Genomic DNA, 17,159 nt, shown 5'->3' with positions numbered 1-17,159 from the left:
GAAATCCTCCATACCTTTACTTTTTATTTATTTGATTCCTTACATAGTGGTAAAGCTTCCACTAGAATTGTCTTTTAAAAAATTATCCTTGTGTTTCTTTTGTTTCATTTTCTGTTTGCCATTGACATGTGAAGCTTCATAACATAGTACATTCTTTTTAGAGTATATCTTTCTCATTATAAAATACCCGACAGTGTCCCCTTTATACTTTTTTGCCTTGAATTCTAATTTCTCTACTGTCAACTTTACCATCACTGTTTTCTTTTGATTTTGTATGCATGGTAAATCCTTTTTATTTGTATTTTTTTAATTTGATTTTACATCATTGGTAAGAGACTGTCCTCATTTTGCACACTAGCATGATAACTGAAAGTCACCATTATCAGAACCTTGTTTCCACTCTGTACCGTAGTAAGGGCAAGGCTCTGATAATGACGGCTTTCAGTTAACACAGTACTGTGCAAAGCAAGGATGGTCTGTATCTTAATTTTTCTTTTCTACCCTATCTGAAAGTCATTATTTTTAAAAGCAGACTTTAATGATCACAACTTTGCTTTTTATCTTTTTTCTGCAATCTTAGTTTATATTTTCTCTGTGTTGCATTCAATTTTGCTTTCCCGTTTTTCCTCTTAACTCTATTAGAATTTATATTCTTGTTTGTCTTTCTTGTTCATTGGTTTTTAATGACATAATTGTTCCACATTATTAAAATTTAAAGCATAGGAAGAGATTTCTTTTTTCAGATAAATAGATACTTCAGTTTATATATATGAGTTCCAGTTAATCATAATTAGGCATTGACTCTAATATCACTAGTTTTCAAATCTGTGCAAATCCAAAAATAACTGGCAAATGCTAAGGTATCATTTAAACTCATAATGTCTATATCTGTGACTAGCGATTAGAGGTTAACCTGGAACGCAGCGTCTTGGTCATCTTTGCATGGAGTAGTGTTTGGTGTGGATGGTATTACATTTAATGTCAGAAGACCTTGAGTTAAATTTCGCTTCTACTTACTGTTAGCTCTATGACATGAAATATTACCTAATCATTCTGAATAACCATTTTGTTATTTGTGATACGAAATTAATAACACCACATCATAAGGTTTGGGGGATCATTAAAGAAGACAGTGTATGCAAAGCACCTTTGTTCATTGTCTGACACATACATTTTAATTGCTGTTTCTCCTGTCATTGTATTTGCTATTGGATCAAGTCTTAACTGTTTTTGTTAGGTGGAGTGGAAGCCATATAAGATGGGGCCAGCCTTTCCGACTACGCCATGTCACCACAGGAAAATACTTGAGCCTCATGGAAGACAAAAGCCTTCTACTCATGGACAAAGAAAAAGCTGATGTCAAATCAACAGCATTTACCTTCCGATCTTCCAAGGTAAGACAGAAATGTATAATTTTCGATTTCCTTTAACTACATCCCTACTGCATTTCCTTTGATGTTAGAAATGCAAAAAGAAATGATGTATGTTTTACATGTATTTCCAAATTCCCATTTTCTCTTCGATGCCTTCCTCTTCAGTAAAGCCTATTTCCTAAACCACTAACACCTTCCCAGGTGTTGCACCTGGCTTATAGTTCTTTGGTTATTTACGTGTAGCACATCCATCCAGCCCCTTTTAGTTTTCTTAGGTGTTGACAGTGCAGTAAGCACAGACTTTGTGCTGTTGTTGTATAGCAATGTGATGGGCACACCAGAACGTTCACACAGATGCTCTTATATACAGACCTTTCTTCTTAAGTTCTTGAATCATTTGTAAGAACAGAACCTCTAAGAGAATCCTTAGTATCTTTCATGAGAATCCCTCTGAACTAGATGATGAGTAGAATAGAAAAAAAAATAAATGCACATCAAAGTCAAGTTGGAATGCTGGTGCTTTAGCACAGCTAGGCCCACGCAGTACCTCATGGAAGATTCGTAACTCACCAACCCCGCAGTGCAGTGGATTGCTAACCATGCCTCAGGAAAACAGTAGATGTCCTGAATAGTGAAGTATCTCAGGAATAGTTGAAAATCACTTGTTCATTTGACACATGCCAAGCATCGATTATATGCATTTTTGTGATAATTGTGTATTTCTGTCCTTAACTAAATGAAGATTGTGGAGCTTGGGCATCATGATAAGAATGGTATTAACTTAATGGTTAGCTTTTGTCTCAGAGATGCAAAACTTTACACCCCTGTTACAGATAAAGGTAAGTTTGAGCAAGACCGGAAGTAACTCTAAAAAGACAGTAGCCTCAGTTTACATCCCTAGTGCCACACTCTCAGTTTTCTTGCTTTGGAGGACACAGAATGGTAGAAGATGCTTCTGATTTGATGAATTCTCCCGAGAGCTCCCGGAAAGACAGCCAGTGTAGGTCCCCATCTTTTATGGTGAAAATAGACAAAGCTGGTCAGCTCCAGTGGATAATCTGAGACAGGACTGGCATCTATAATTTGTTGTAGGGACCCATAGAGGGGCTCTGGAGAGGGTACCTGGGTGGACCTCAGGTGGGCAGTTAGTTGCTCCTTGTGTCTGTAGTTGGAAAGCACAGTTGATCGCAATGTGAACAGACTTGGCGCTGATGGGCTTCTTCCTCAAGACTTTAACCAGGGTGGTGGGAATTTGCTAGTTTGTCCACTGATAACAATTCAGTCCAGAAAGAAAAAAAAATTCAACCCACCAAAGACGCATCAGTTATCTGATGGTGGAAGCCCTTTTCAAGTAAAAAAAGATAGCGTAAAATGACATACAGCTTAATGGTAGGAACTCGGAAAAGTGAAAAGAAATGCACGACATCCCAGCAAAATATAATCTACCAAAATAAAATCCCAAAGAAGTAGAAAAAGCTGAACAGCCATATCACAATGAAAGATGTTAGAAAAAATTTCAATATATGGCATTTAAAAAGGAAAAATACATCTAACAAAAATTGGAGGAGAAAGAGGAAAAATGAAAGGTGCTCTGATTGCTTCCAGTGAAGCAGTGAAAAGTCAAATAATATTTTCTTAAAACTCCAAAATCAAGTGACAAATAAGATATTTATCAGTAAAAACACTAAACAATATTTTTATTGTAGTAAAATTTACTAAAGTAAGGTGGTGGAAGAGCGGGGAGGTTTGTGAAAGAAGGGAAGTGGACATTTATTCACTGAGGAATATTTAAGGGCTGACTTGACCTTGGCTGGGAGCTGGGAACATGCTGACAGTGCGTGCCCTCCTAAAGCTTGTTGACGGCACTGGGAAGCGGGACCCTTTCTTCCCTAATTTCTTGGCCTTTTAAAGATAATAATTGCTACCATTCTCTGTTTCTTGTAAGTCTGCCAGTTGAGCTGAATATTCTCCGTAACTGATCTCTCTGAGAATCAGGATCCCCATTTTACAGAAGGAAAAACTAAGGGCAGGAAGGATGAGCCACTTGTCCATGTCACTCGGCTGAGCACATAAGAAGATCCAGTGAACATGAAGTTACCTCTGCTCCAAACCACTAGCCAGGGTGGGTTTCAATAACCAGGCCTGACTTCCAGGCCTGGAACCCTGGACTGGCTAGTCATTCATTCACCCCCAGGCTGTCAGGGCTGCCCCTGGGGCCTGGAGGTACACCAGGGCCTCATGTAGGGCCTCCCGGGCAGGTGGCTGACACTGTTGTCTAACTGTGGTCTCCCTAGTTCCTGCTATTGCTGGAGAAATCTGAATACTGAGTTCATCTTTCTCTTTTCATTATTTCTGTAACAGTCATATTCCCATGGTCTCCAAAAATCCTATTTTGCTATAGAAAGATGAATACCTACACAATCTTTCTCTTTTCACTCTGTGACAATCCTAATTCTCCAGGAGGTAAATGGATGCCTCTAGCAAAATGGGCTAGATTATTCCAATGGAAATGTAAGTGCAAAAGAGACAAGTATATTAACATATTTCAAAGATTTCTTTCTTGCATACATGCAGCTGCTGATCTAGCAGTCTTCTATATAAATGTATTTTTAATGAGAGGAGTTTTCTTACAGAAATAAAATAAAACTGTGCACATTATCATTCTTTGTCATGGCAAAAAAATTGGTAGACTCAAATGTTTAACGAATAGACTTGATAGCTAAGTGGTATTAGCTATCAGAATATATTGATCTGGAAAGATACCCATCATAATATTGTTGAGTGAAGAAAAAAAACAAATTGTAATGCAATTTTAAAATCTAGTTTTTTTTTACTTAAAAAAAAGATCCGTGTGTGTGTTTATATATGATTATATATTAGATGTGGAAGAATCTACACTAATCTTTTAACTTTGGCTGCTTTAGAAAGGTGAAAATGGGGGAAGGGGTGGGAGAGGGAAGGATTGGGAGTTTGGGGTTAGCAGATGCAAACTATTATATAGAGAATGGATAAACAACAAGGTCCTACTGTACAGCACAGGGAACTATATTCAATATCCTGTGATAAACCATAATGGAAAAGAACATGAAAAAGAATGTGTGTGTGTGTGTGTGTGTGTGTGTGTGTGTGTGTGTGTGTATATATATATGTATAACTGAATCATTTTGCTGTATAGCAGAAATTAACAATATTGTAAATCAAGTATACTTCAATAAAATATAAAAAATAAAATAAAACTAATAAAAAGAAAGATCAAAATGGAAGGTGTATGAGAGTGTGAGTGCAAGGGGAAAGCATTTTCTTTAACTTTTAAAAAATAAATCTCTGGATTATTTTGCCTATTATGATAGCCATTTTTCCTTTGTAACAAAAAAATCAGTTAAAAAGTTCATCCATTGTACTGATATACTTGGACATAAGTTTTGTGCACAGTTTAAATTTATTTCTTTAGGGCTAGACCTAGAAACAGAAATACTGACTCAAAAGCTATGAATATTTTCAAAATCTCTTGATAACGGTTCTTGCCCAAAGCAATAGCTTTTGAAACATTCCCCCCCAAATATCTCTGCTTATGTTCTGTCAGTGTTAGAGTATAGTTTGCATTTGAAGAATTTTTACTGACCAGCTCCTTCTGTGGTCTCTGCTCAGAGGTTCTGTTTCTGGCTTTTGGTGATTGTGTAATGTCATAGGTTACACTGAAAGTACAGAGACCTAGGATTCCAACATTGCCTTTTTTAAAAAAATAAATTTATTTATTTTTGACTTCGTTGGGTCTTCGTTGCTGCATGAAGTCTTTCTCTAGCTGCATCGAGCCGGGGCTACTCTTCGTTGCGGTGCGCGGGCTTCTCATTGCAGTGGCTTCTCTTGTTGCGGAGCACGGGCTCTAGGCACGGGGGCTTCTGTAGTTGTGGGGCGCAGGCTCAGTAGTTGTGGCTCATGTGCTCTGGAGCGCAGTCTCAGTAGTTGTGGTGCACGGGCTTAGTTGCTCCACGGCATGTGGGATCTTCCCGGACCAGGGCTCGAACCCGTGTTCCCTGCATTGGCAGGAGGGTTCTTAACCACTGCACCACCAGGGAAGCCCTCCAACATTGCCTTTTAATGAACTGTTTGGTTTCTCTAAAACTAGTCTCCTACATGGAACTCATGTTTATGGAACCACTGTAATACACAGGTTGTTAATAACCCACTGTCAGTTACCACTATGATAATTGTATATAACATGGTTGAGAGTCATGAAGGTGGAAGAGAAATCCAGGAAAACATTTTATTTTTATTTTTTATTTTCTTTATTTTATTGAAGTATAGTTGATTTACAATGTTGTATTAATTTCTGCTGTATAGCACAGTGATTCAGTTATACATATATATATATTCTTTTTCATATTCTTTTCCATTATGGTTTATCACTGGATACTGAATATAGTTCCCTGTGCTAGACAGTAGGACCTTGTTGTTTATACATCGTATATATAATAGTTTGCATCTGCTAATCCCAAAGTCCCAATCCATCCCTTCCCCATCCCCTCCCCCTTGGCAACCACAAGTCTGTTCTCTATGTCTGCAGGTCTCTTTCTGTTTCGTAAATAAGTTCATTTGTGTCAGATTTTAGATTCTGTATATAAGTGATATCATATGGCATTTGTCTTTCTCTTTCTGACTTACTTCACTTAGTATGATAATCTCTATGTCCATCCATGTTGCTGCAAATGGCATGTATTCTTTTTTATGGCTGAGTAGTATTCCATTGTATATATGTACCACATCCTCTTTATCCATTCATCTGTTGATGGACATTTAGGTTGTTTCAATGTCTTGACTATTGTGAATAGTACTACTATGAACATAGGGGTGCATGTATTTTTTTGAATTAGAGTTTTTTCTGGATATATGCCCAGGAGTGGGAGTGCTGGATCATGACAACTATATTTTTAGTTTTTTGAGGACATCTTATTTTTAAAATCAAAGAATTTTCGTTTTAAAATCACTGACAGATTAGGTAATAAAGTGTTTTCTATGAAGTCAAGATAGTAACTCTTTTATTTCTTTCTAAAATTACTTTTTCATTATATGTAATGTATAGTCATTATAGAGGATTTTAAAAGGGAATACTGCAAAAATGAGGTAAGGGGAAAATTAAAATCATGTACTATCCATCACTCAAACAACTGTATTGTGTGTGTATTTCAGTTTTTAACAAATATATACATATTTTGATACTAATAGGGCTAATTATTAAAATTAAAAATTATTCATGATGAAAAGTATAATTACATAATAAAAAAGCATTGAACTTAGAACTAACTAAACTAGAATAAAAGTACAGTCCTTAATTATAGATGAAATTGTATGTTTTAAAAATAAAATAGTTTTTATACTGCCAACATTTTAGAGAAGATGATATAGCTAAACAGTTTCTTTCATCCTTTTGTTAATCATCACATTTGGTCATGGCCCCTGGTCTTTAAAATAAATAATCAGATTTACGTAAAGGTGTATTTGATTCTTTTTTTTTTTCCCTTAGTGCCACTGACAAGTTGAAAATGCTTGCCATGTCTTTATGTATCTTTGCTATACTGTTTCCAGTGAAAATAATGAGTACTTATATTTCTGGAAGGTAAAGACTTGTGTGTGTAAGGTATTTCTTCAATTTTGGTATATTTTGAGTATACAATTAATAAATGACTATTGATTGACATAATTACTGTGTTGCAAATCAAGCAAATCAAGTTTTCATTACTGATGAAAAATTAAACTTTTAAAATTGGGATTGACATATTAGTGTATAATATGTATAAAATGGATAACTAATAAGAACCTGCTGTATAAAAAAATAAAATAAAATTCAAAAATTCAAAAAAAAAAAGTCAAACTCAAAAAAAAAATAGAACCCTTACATTTACAGTAGCATTCCCTTACCTATGATTGTATGAGACTGTTTTGAAAGTATATTCTTGAAACATACTATTTTTTTTTTTTTTTTTTTTACAAATCATTAAGATCATTCTCACTTAAAATTATGAGAATGGCTTTAAAAACCTGTTCTACTAGTTAATATAAGGAGCAATTGTTTTGATTGTCATTGGGATATCTTTGCACTAACGTGAACACTCACTAGCCAATCTCAAATTCAGGATTTGCAGAATAATAAACAATTGTTGATGACTATATATATTCAGAATAAACAGAATAAAGTGGAAGACAGTTTATAAAATCACTGATGTTGGTCTTCTTTTTTCCCCTAGCTTTATTGTGATATAACTGACATTTAATAATGTATGAAATTAAGGTGTACTGTGTGATGATTTGATGCACATATATATTGCAAAATACTTATGCTGGTCTTTTCTTAAAGAAAACATTTTATATCATGAAGAATTCAATTTGATTCATGCACGTTTTCTTAGACCTATTCTTCACTTTCTCTACTCCTAGAATTTTTAACCATTGCATTAGTGTGTTGAAATGTCAGTTTTCATCATAAGGTAGGTCTTGCCAATCACCCACGTATTATACTACCCCCAGGATGTCATTTTTTTTAGCTTAAAATGCCCTAAAAATATTCCTCTGTGGGTGATTTCCTCCAGTTTTTTCTCTCTCACGCCCCATGAATAGAAACCTTTTGCTGCTGAAATGATGGAATACCAACCTCAAATAAGACTGCCAATGAGATTACAAGGATTATGGAGCAAATGGCAAAAATAGAAAGAACAAAATATTTTTAGGACATAGTTTTAGTATGTTGTTTTTATTTGAGATTTTTATTCTTGGCTCAAAAAATGTTTAAGATACAAGTTAGGAAGACTAAGAGGTAAAAACTTACAGTTACAAATAAATAAGTCAGGAGATGAAATGTGCAGCATGGGGAATATAGTTAATAATATTATAGTATCTTTGGTGACAGATGGTAGCTAGACATCATGCTGACGATTTTGTAATGTATAGCAATATTGAATCACTGTTTTGTACACCTGGAGCTAACATAGTGTTGTAGGCCAGTTATACTTCAATTTTTTAGAAAATGTAGGTACTGGGAGGAAATGCATCAAGATGCTAATGATGGTTATCTCTAGGAGGGATGGGGTATGGGTGATCATTAATTTTTACTTTATACTTTTAGGTATCTTTAGTTGTCTGCAGTGAACATGTATTGCTTGTAAAATTAGAAAGCAATGAATGTCCTTAAAAATGAAAAAAAAAAAAACCAGAAAAAAACAAAAACGAAAAAAAGATGAGGTGTATGGGTCAGAGTTTAACGAGAGGTAGAGCCAGCATGAGATACGTATACATGAAGGGATGTGTTACATGGACTCGCTTTCTGAGATTGTGAGGCTGACTGAGTAAGCCTGGAGTCCATAGTGCAAGTGGCCTGGAAAGGAAGATTGTAAGCAGAATGGAACTCATGGGACGCACTGTTTGTAGTCGCTGAGATCAGGGAAAGCCTAAACCCTCCTTAAAGACCTCGCCTGATTAAGTATGACTCACCCAGGAGAACCTCCCATTTTATTTGCTCAAAGTCAATTGAATAGGGACCTTAATTACATCTCCAAGATGGTCTCACCTTTGCCATATAACATAACCTCATTGCAGGAGAGATGTCCCAACATATTCGTTGGCTCCACCCACACTCCAGAGGAGGGAAATATAGTACAAGATAAGAGAGGGCTTCTCCTAAGGCTCTGTGACCTTGTTTCACTGCCCCATGGAAGCCCCTCAAAGACCCTCTGTTACTGAATCAGGTCCAGCTGTTTACTGCTTACAAAATCGATACTCACAAATGTTGATAGAAAGGAAAGTTGCCTTTAATCAGAATGCTGACAGTCTGGGGAGATGGTGGACTCAGTGTCCCCCAAAAACTACCTCTGAAGATTCTGCTCAACCATGAAAGCCTTTAAAGGGAAACAGGGAAGTCGTCTCAGTGAACCATTGAGATAGGGGGTCAGAGACGTCGCCATCCCCCACTGCGTGCAGGCGTGTATGCAGGCTTGTTGATTCCTCGTGATCTTTCTTTAGATGCTGTCTTGTTCACACAGTTTGTTGGCGAGATTAATGACGCAGAAGCTAGGGAAGAGATCTGGTCATCTGTTAATTACTTATTCTTCATTTCGACTTCTTTGATCTATGGAAAGAACCAATGGATTAGGCAAGGTATTGTGTGGTCAAAAGATTTGAAAGGTGTGCTAGGGCCAGAGATGAGTAGAGCGTGGGGGGTACCTGGTGTAAGGTTAGTGACAAGACAGAGGGGTCCCCTGTAGAGAGCTCTTTCCTGCAAAGAGCTTTTTTCCTGCCAAGAGCTGCGTACACCTCCCAATACAAGAAAAGTTTTAAAGCCCTTCTGTCCACAAACTCACCCACCAGAGTGTCTCCTCGTGAAGTTTCTGAACACCAGGGCTAAAGCAAGCTGTCTATTTTTTTTTTTTGCAACTCTGCCCTGGATGGGCTAAGCTTGGCCTGGTCTGTCAGTCCCAGCAATTTCTCTGACCCTGTAGCATTTTTAGACTCATATTTCACAGTGACCAACTATTCTGTGCCAAAATGTGGCCCCATAAAGAAACAAATAAATAAAATTTTTTGGACCTTTTAACTCTCCTAACTTTAGCCGTTATTTGTCTTAAGGAGAACTGGCTATTACCAAAACAAACACTCCGTCATCTAAGGATAAAGGCCTTTGTTTTCTTCCTATCAGCCACTTGACAGAATACTTTGGAGACATTTAAGGAAGATTTCAATTAATGCTAGAAGACTCTCTTTGAACCACTTTGGCCGTATAATAAAAACATAATCCTATGGGACTAGTTTAAATTTCTTAATGAGTCTACTTTATCCAGTGAGTATATCCAATGCGTATGTATCATTTAATGAGAACAGTTGCTCAGAAATAGTTTTGACTTAGTCATGAGCCAGTTTGGTATACCCAATGCCAAAATATCACTTATTATTTTTCAGGCTGATCTTTTTTACTTCTGGAAGCATTTTGATACTCAGTTGAAAATTAGATTTGCCAAGCATTCATGAGTAGGATTGTTTGAATGCAAGGATTGGGAGTAGTTTTTTGTTTTTGTTTTTTCTCTGAAGAGTGACGGTGGTTTTGGCAGGCAGTGAACCTTGCTCGAGTGAAACTCTGGTTTCTTTCTCTCTTTGGCAGTGGGCTGTTGCTTGTACTATTTATTTGTGCTCAGTTATTTCGGTTTCTAGCTGCTGCCATTAACTGGGCCTCCCCTGAGCGTGCATAGTATAGTGGTCAGCAAGAATTGAGGCAAATTTTTTTTTTAATTTTATTTATTTTTGGCTGCATTGGATCTTCGTTGCTGTACGCGGGCTTTCTCTAGTTGCGGCGAGCGGGGGCTACTCTTCCTTGTAGTGCACTGGCTTCTCGTTGCAGAGGCTTCTCGTCGCAGAGCATGAGCTCTAGGCGCTCGGGCTTCAGTAGTTGCAGCACGCGGGCTCTAGAGTGCACGCCCAGTAGTTGCAGCGCACGGGCTTAGTTACTTCTAGGCATGCGGAGTCTTCCCGTACCAGGGCTCGAACCCGTGTCCTGTGCATTGGCAGGCGGATTCTTAACCACTGCGCCACCAGGGAAGTCCCTGGGGCAAATTTCATAAACAGATTTTGTGGCTACTTTTCTCATCCAGGATTTAGCTTATCTAATATTATGTCTGCTTGTGAGCCCCAAACTGTGTCCTCTGATACCTCAAGTATCAATACAGCAGAAGCTTTCTTCTGCCTGAGCTCCAGGCAGATTGGGCGGGCCATGCCCCAAGGCAAAGGCTGCTTTTTACAAATCACTTGGGTACTCTGTCTTTGGAGAGAAGTCTGCTGTTCACTTTCTCTCTGCTTTTGGTCCCTCTTAAGTGCCTTCCAATAGATTCTGAAAAATATTTTTTCCAAATTTTCTGTTATCTGTGGGAGGATTAGCCCAACTAAACCACACCGTCATTTCCCAAAGCCAGAATAACTCAAAAGAAAAATAAATCTAGATGATTTACAAAATAAATCAAAGCGATGCTGAAACTAAAGTCCACTAATTTAGATATAGGGTAGCTAATATAGGGTTTTAGGAAGATTACTACTCGCCTAAGCTGGACAATTTATTTCTAGTAGTACAGACTAATTATCTGTTAGAAGCTTCTACCAGCTGTCACGTTTTCTTGACTTGGTGGTTGGTCACAGCATCTAGATGATTTTCACCTGAATTTCTCCTAAGCCTGAGCTACAGAAAATGATAGGAAATAAAAGAAGGAAAGAGCACGACTGCCCTTTATTCGTGTTTCTTCAGCAAATAATCACACTTCTTTTTTTCTTCTGTAATGTCATTTTAGCAGCTCTTACCTGAGTTGAGGATCAGAGTAATTATGAAAACCTGGTCATCATGAAGTTTCACGATTAAAATTTCTAATCCAGAGAGAGATGTGAACTACTTCAGTAAAAAGCAAACACAGCATACTTTTGCACTTAGTAACTGAGGCTTCTCAAAGCACAACCCACAAGCCTATAAATAGACTACATACTAATTTACTGGGATAAAAGACAAACAAAAAGAATGTTACAGGCTTCTTGTTTTATTTTGAGGAGATAATTGCATTGTTATATATTTTCCCTGGAATTTAATTTTCCTATTTATAGGGTTGGTATAAGTAGATTAGTAATTTATATGGTTTGATAGAATGAAATTGGAATGGTTTAGTATCTGTTTGATTGCAGATTCTTAGAATAGTGTTTCAAGTTATTTGCTTAATGGTTAAATCAACTTAACTCATAATTGCATTCACTTTCTTATATGACCTTGACACTTTTTGCATTAAGAATTGCAACTCGGGCTTCCCTGGTGGCGCAGTGGTTGAGAATCTGCCTGCTAATGCAGGGGACACAGGTTTGAACCCTGGTCTGGGAAGATCCCACATGCCGCGGAGCAACTAGGCCCATGAGCCACAACTACTGAGCCTGCGCGTCTGGAGCCTGTGCTCCGCAATGAGAGAGGCCGCAATAGTGAGAGGCCCGCGCACCGCGATGAAGAGTGGCCCCCGCTTGCCACAACTAGAGAAAGTCCTCGCACAGAAATGAAGACCCAACACAGCCATAAATAAATAAATAAAAACAAATACTTTAAAAAAAAAAAAAAGAAGTAACAGATGGCAATCCAAGGCCCCGTGTTTGTTACTTTAAAAAAAAAAAAAAAAAGAAATGCAACTCATTTAAATTTTAATTTTCAATTGTTGGCAGAGTGTCCGTAATTATTTTGGAGTTGCTAACTATTAGTATGGTGCAATAATACCATGAGAAATAAAAAATCTGTCTTACTTGAATTGTTCCTTTTTATGTAAGAAACATAAAATTTATTCCAACCTAATCTTCAAAAACATTTGTGTAACTGGCACTAACTTCACACGACAGTCAAATAGCCAAAGAAATAGATGAAACTTAGTAAATGTAACAAGGAAAGTTAGACCAAGGAGAAGAATAAGAAATCACAAAAGGAGGTATTGTAACCAAAAGAACATTAGGTTTTTGTGGATTTTTTTGCTGTTATTTTAAGAACTCTACAGAACTTCAAGACATAATGTGTTCTTGAAGATCAGAATGAAGCATGGGAGGGAAAATTGAAGGAAGAAGCATTGAAATAAATAGGGATTTAGGGGCTTCCCTGGTGGCGCAATGGTTAAGAATCTGCCTGCCAATGCAGGGTACACGGGTTCAAGCCCTGGTCTGCGAAGATCCCACAAGCCTCAGAGCAGGTAAGCCCGTGCACCACAACTACTGAGCCTGCACTCTAGAGCCTGCAAGCCACAACTACTGAGCCCACGTGCCACAACTGCTGAGGCTCGTGCGCCTAGAGCCTGTGCTCCACAAGAGAAGCCACTGTGATGAGAAGCCCTTGCACCGCAAGAAAGAGTAGCCCCCGCTCTCCACAACTAGAGAAAGCCCACACACAGCAACGAAGACCCAACGCAGCCAAAAATAAATAAATAAATAATTTTATAAAAAATAAATAGGGATTTAAAAGAAACATTTAGTTGGTATCAGAGGACTGATTGCTTCTTCATAGCATAGGGAGCTTAGCATGACAGCCCTTTAGGAGTGAATACCTCTGTGGTCCAAGTTAGAAACTGCAAGTAGTTGAAACTGAATTATAGCCTTGATTAGTTTGAAAGAAATCATCATTATGTCTAACATCCTTATGAAGAAGGAAATCATCATCACCATTATCAATACCATTTTCATGGTCAAAATCATTAGAATTTATTGAAGTGTTTATTTTATCTCAGGCAGTGTGCTGAGAACTTTGCATTCATTATCTCATGTTTTCTGATACTCTGGGGGAGAGTCTCTTGTTAGCTGTATTTACAGATGAGAAAACGGAGGCTTAAAACGTTTAATTAACTTATCCTAAGGTCACAGATGTAATAAGTGGCAGAGATTGGACTCAAAATTGGCTTTTCTGTCCCTCAAACCTATGCTCTTAGTCATCAATCACAAAAATAATAATCTGGAAAGAATATGAAGCCTAAATTACTGATTTTAAGATCTCTGGTTTGGAGTTTGCCATGAAGCAATATAAAATTTTGTGTTATGGCCAAAATAATTTTCTGCCAGTATGAATAATTCAGGAATATGTTACTTATCTCTGCAATCTCCTACTTCAGTTTTCAGTCGAGGTTGAACTGCTAGCATGGAACATTTGACCATTATTATTTCAGAGGATGGCAGAGAGTTGCATTTTTCAAGGAACATTATTTACAACAAGGCAAAGTTTTTTCGATATAAACTACTATTTTTAAAACCTTTTCTTATCTTTTTTTTCTTTCTCTCTTAGGAAAAATTGGATGTAGGGGTGAGAAAAGAAGTTGATGGCATGGGAACCTCTGAAATAAAATATGGGGACTCAGTGTGCTATATACAGCATATCAGTACGGGCTTGTGGCTAACTTACCAGTCTGTGGATGTGAAATCTGTGAGAATGGGATCCATACAACGTAAGGTAAGAGTATTTCAAAACAGTATTTATGGCCGTCGTTATTAATGAACGAAAAACACAAACGCACGACAAAAAGAAGTAGCTAACCCTTTCAGCCACCTGCTAATGTTTGCAATTTACATGCTAGAGGTCCAGTCCCACCCTAATAAACTCTCTGGTTTTTGTAAGTGAACAGCGCTGGATGTTACATCACTGATTTAAATACTAAGTGAAGAAATACTCTACTATTTTCTGGACACTAGCTTGGTCTACCTAATTCACTGTGTCCTCTGTGATGCTGCTGGGATTGTGTGTACAGTATCTTTTTTACAATGCTCAATAATGCTCATGCGTAGAAATGTTTAGTGTTTGTGAGTTTCGTTTCTGTTATTCCCCAAACTCATCTGCAGACGTGCTCGTACACTCACCTCTGAGTCCTTCACTGACACCCCATCGCTTACAAGACAACAGTTACACCTTTTGATAGTGTGTGACGTCCTTCCTGACCTGCCTCCCATCTGTCTCTGCCCCATTCTCCTATCCTTTGTCCAGTCTCTAGGTGTCTTCAGCTTCCCCAGCACACCAGCCACTTACAGCACATTCCTTCCAGTGCCTCAAAGAAACGTGGCTTTTCCACATCTGTGCCTTTGCACATACCGTTTCCTCTGTTTGGAATGCCCTTTTAAATTTCTTTTTCTCCTCCATTCACTTCCTATCCATCCCCCAGGGCTTAAGTTTAAAGATGATCTTAGACGTTCTTCCTATCTAAGTTCATCTAGTACACCCTCCTTTGTGTTCTCATAATAGTTGTGTATGATTAAATTTTATATACACTCTCTGTGCTGTTTTATTTACTAGGCTACATCTGTCTCTCTCTAATTTGTGAGCTTCTTTATGGCAAGTACATAGCATAGATACTAGATCGTTCACATTTCATGTTTTTACACCGCCATGTAACAGTACTCAGAATCAGATAACGGGATAACTATTATTTCTGTAATAGACCTTGGAAGGGAAGTAGTGGGAAAGAAATTTTTATTTTCAGTAGATTTCCTAATCGTAACATATACACATTCCAGTATGGATTGTTCAAGGTTATTGCTATCTTTTTAGAGTGACCAGTGCTGATATTAGTGGAGTGGGAAGCTAATCCAGCTTTGATGGAGTCGGGCTGAAGTGCGTCCCTGTACCACCTTCCTCAGAGCTTCGGATGGAGAGCCTGGGACAACTCACCCGCAGACCCGTATAATCGTTATGATACGGTCGCTTGTCTTTGGGGTCTTTGATCTAGGCTCATAAATTTAAATATGTTTGTATTCAGTATTTGTATAGCGTTCATTCTGTCCCGCGACTGAGCCTCGCTGTTTTTAACTTTTTATTATGGAAATTCAAATAATATGCAAAGAAAACAAGATGGTCCAATGGACCCTGTGTATCCATCCGTCACCTTCAGCATTTTCAGTGCTCTCCACTCATTTCATTTACCCCTCACCCTGTTGTCATTATTATTACTCCACTCTCTTATTCCTTAACCATGGATTAAAGTCAGAGTGCGACTTACATTCTACATCATAGGCTAACAAAGAGCTTGCTTTATAGAAGAATTTGACAGGGGTGTTGAGAAGCTAACCAGTCTTATTTACATTAATAAAGTAACATGTGAAACAGACTTGATAGGCCATAGAAGAGATAATCTAATACAATCTCTACTGTAAACGTATTACTACTTCTAGAACCATCTATTATATTAAATCTTTGTTGAGAGACTTCAGTGTGGTCATTGACAGGTGAGGACTTCTCAGTCTAGATCTCCTAATTTTTATACACTTCCCAGTTAGCTAGTATCTTCAAATCATTTTATTTTTTGAGAAAAGCATGTTGGTGGTATATTCGCCAAATCTTTACATATTTGAAACTGACTTTCTGTTGTTGTTTCATATGAATAAAACCTTGGTTAGCTAAAAAAATGTCTGAATCACTTTTCATAGGTTTTATGTATCCCACTTAGTGTGGATATTCATGTTTTGCTGCAGAAATATAAATTTATTGATTATGCAGTGATGCACCTGCCATACTGGGTGTTCCACATATACAGTTAATACATTGTATTGCATTTTTTAAAAACCCTGAAAACTCTGAATTATGAAATGCATCTGTCACCAAGGATTTTCTAAAATTTATTTTATTGAAGTATAGTTGATTTACAATTTTGTGTTAGTTTCTGGTGTACAGCAAAGTGATTCAGTTATACATATACATAAATTTTTCATTAAGGTTTATCACAGGATATTGAATATAGTTCCCTGTGCTATACAGTAGGACCTTGTTGTTTATCCATTCTCTATATAGTAGTTTACATCTGCTAACCCCAGACTCCCAATGCTCTCCTGCCCCTCCTCAGCGACCACAGGTCTGTTCTCTATGTCTGTGTCACGAAGGATTTTTAATCAGCACACGTAGGTCTTTTAAAACTGAGAGGAGAATTGTGCAGCGTATCTTTGGCCTCCTTTTCTTACAGTTGTAATTTCTTTCTCAGGAGCACAGCTAGTTTCTCTCCTCCAGGTCAGCCGTCTTCCCCTTTGGCGTTCCTATCGTTCTTACCCAGTCTCTGCATTTGGCTTCTCAAATGTGTCCCCCAAATCACTCACTTTGTTTTCTTTGATGCAGTTCTGTTCCTTAATGTCTCTCCGTGCCTTTGAAATTTTAGTTTTCTTGTCTTTTTCATTATCTCACCCAGGTCACTTTTTCTCTCAGCGTGCTGTCTTTTCATCTATTCTGGTTGTTCATCCCAGTATGACTTCTTATTGCAAATTTTCACTCCTCTTTCACAGAAGTTA

General features: G+C 37.6%; 1 protein-coding gene and 1 long non-coding RNA gene across 8 annotated transcripts in view; one reads left to right on the top strand and one right to left on the bottom strand.

Moving 5' to 3' along the window:
• The window catches only part of RYR2 (ryanodine receptor 2), a 732,481-nt gene that overhangs the window by 349,904 nt on the left and 365,418 nt on the right, over positions 1 to 17,159 (top strand). For all 7 annotated transcript variants that reach the window (XM_082425485.1, XM_082425482.1, XM_082425483.1 and 4 more), the window contains 2 exons: positions 1,238 to 1,394; positions 14,182 to 14,346. In XM_082425485.1, coding sequence (XP_082281611.1) covers positions 1,238 to 1,394; positions 14,182 to 14,346 — 322 coding nt within the window. The remainder of the gene's footprint in view (positions 1 to 1,237; positions 1,395 to 14,181; positions 14,347 to 17,159) is intronic.
• Positions 1 to 17,159, bottom strand: part of LOC309643169 — a 241,475-nt gene that overhangs the window by 80,892 nt on the left and 143,424 nt on the right. The window lies entirely within an intron of this gene.

This window comes from Balaenoptera physalus (genome assembly GCF_965194825.1).
Source record: "Balaenoptera physalus genome assembly, chromosome: 14".
NCBI classification, from domain to species: Eukaryota; Metazoa; Chordata; class Mammalia; order Artiodactyla; family Balaenopteridae; genus Balaenoptera; species Balaenoptera physalus.
This window is presented reverse-complemented; position numbering and strand designations above follow the sequence as displayed.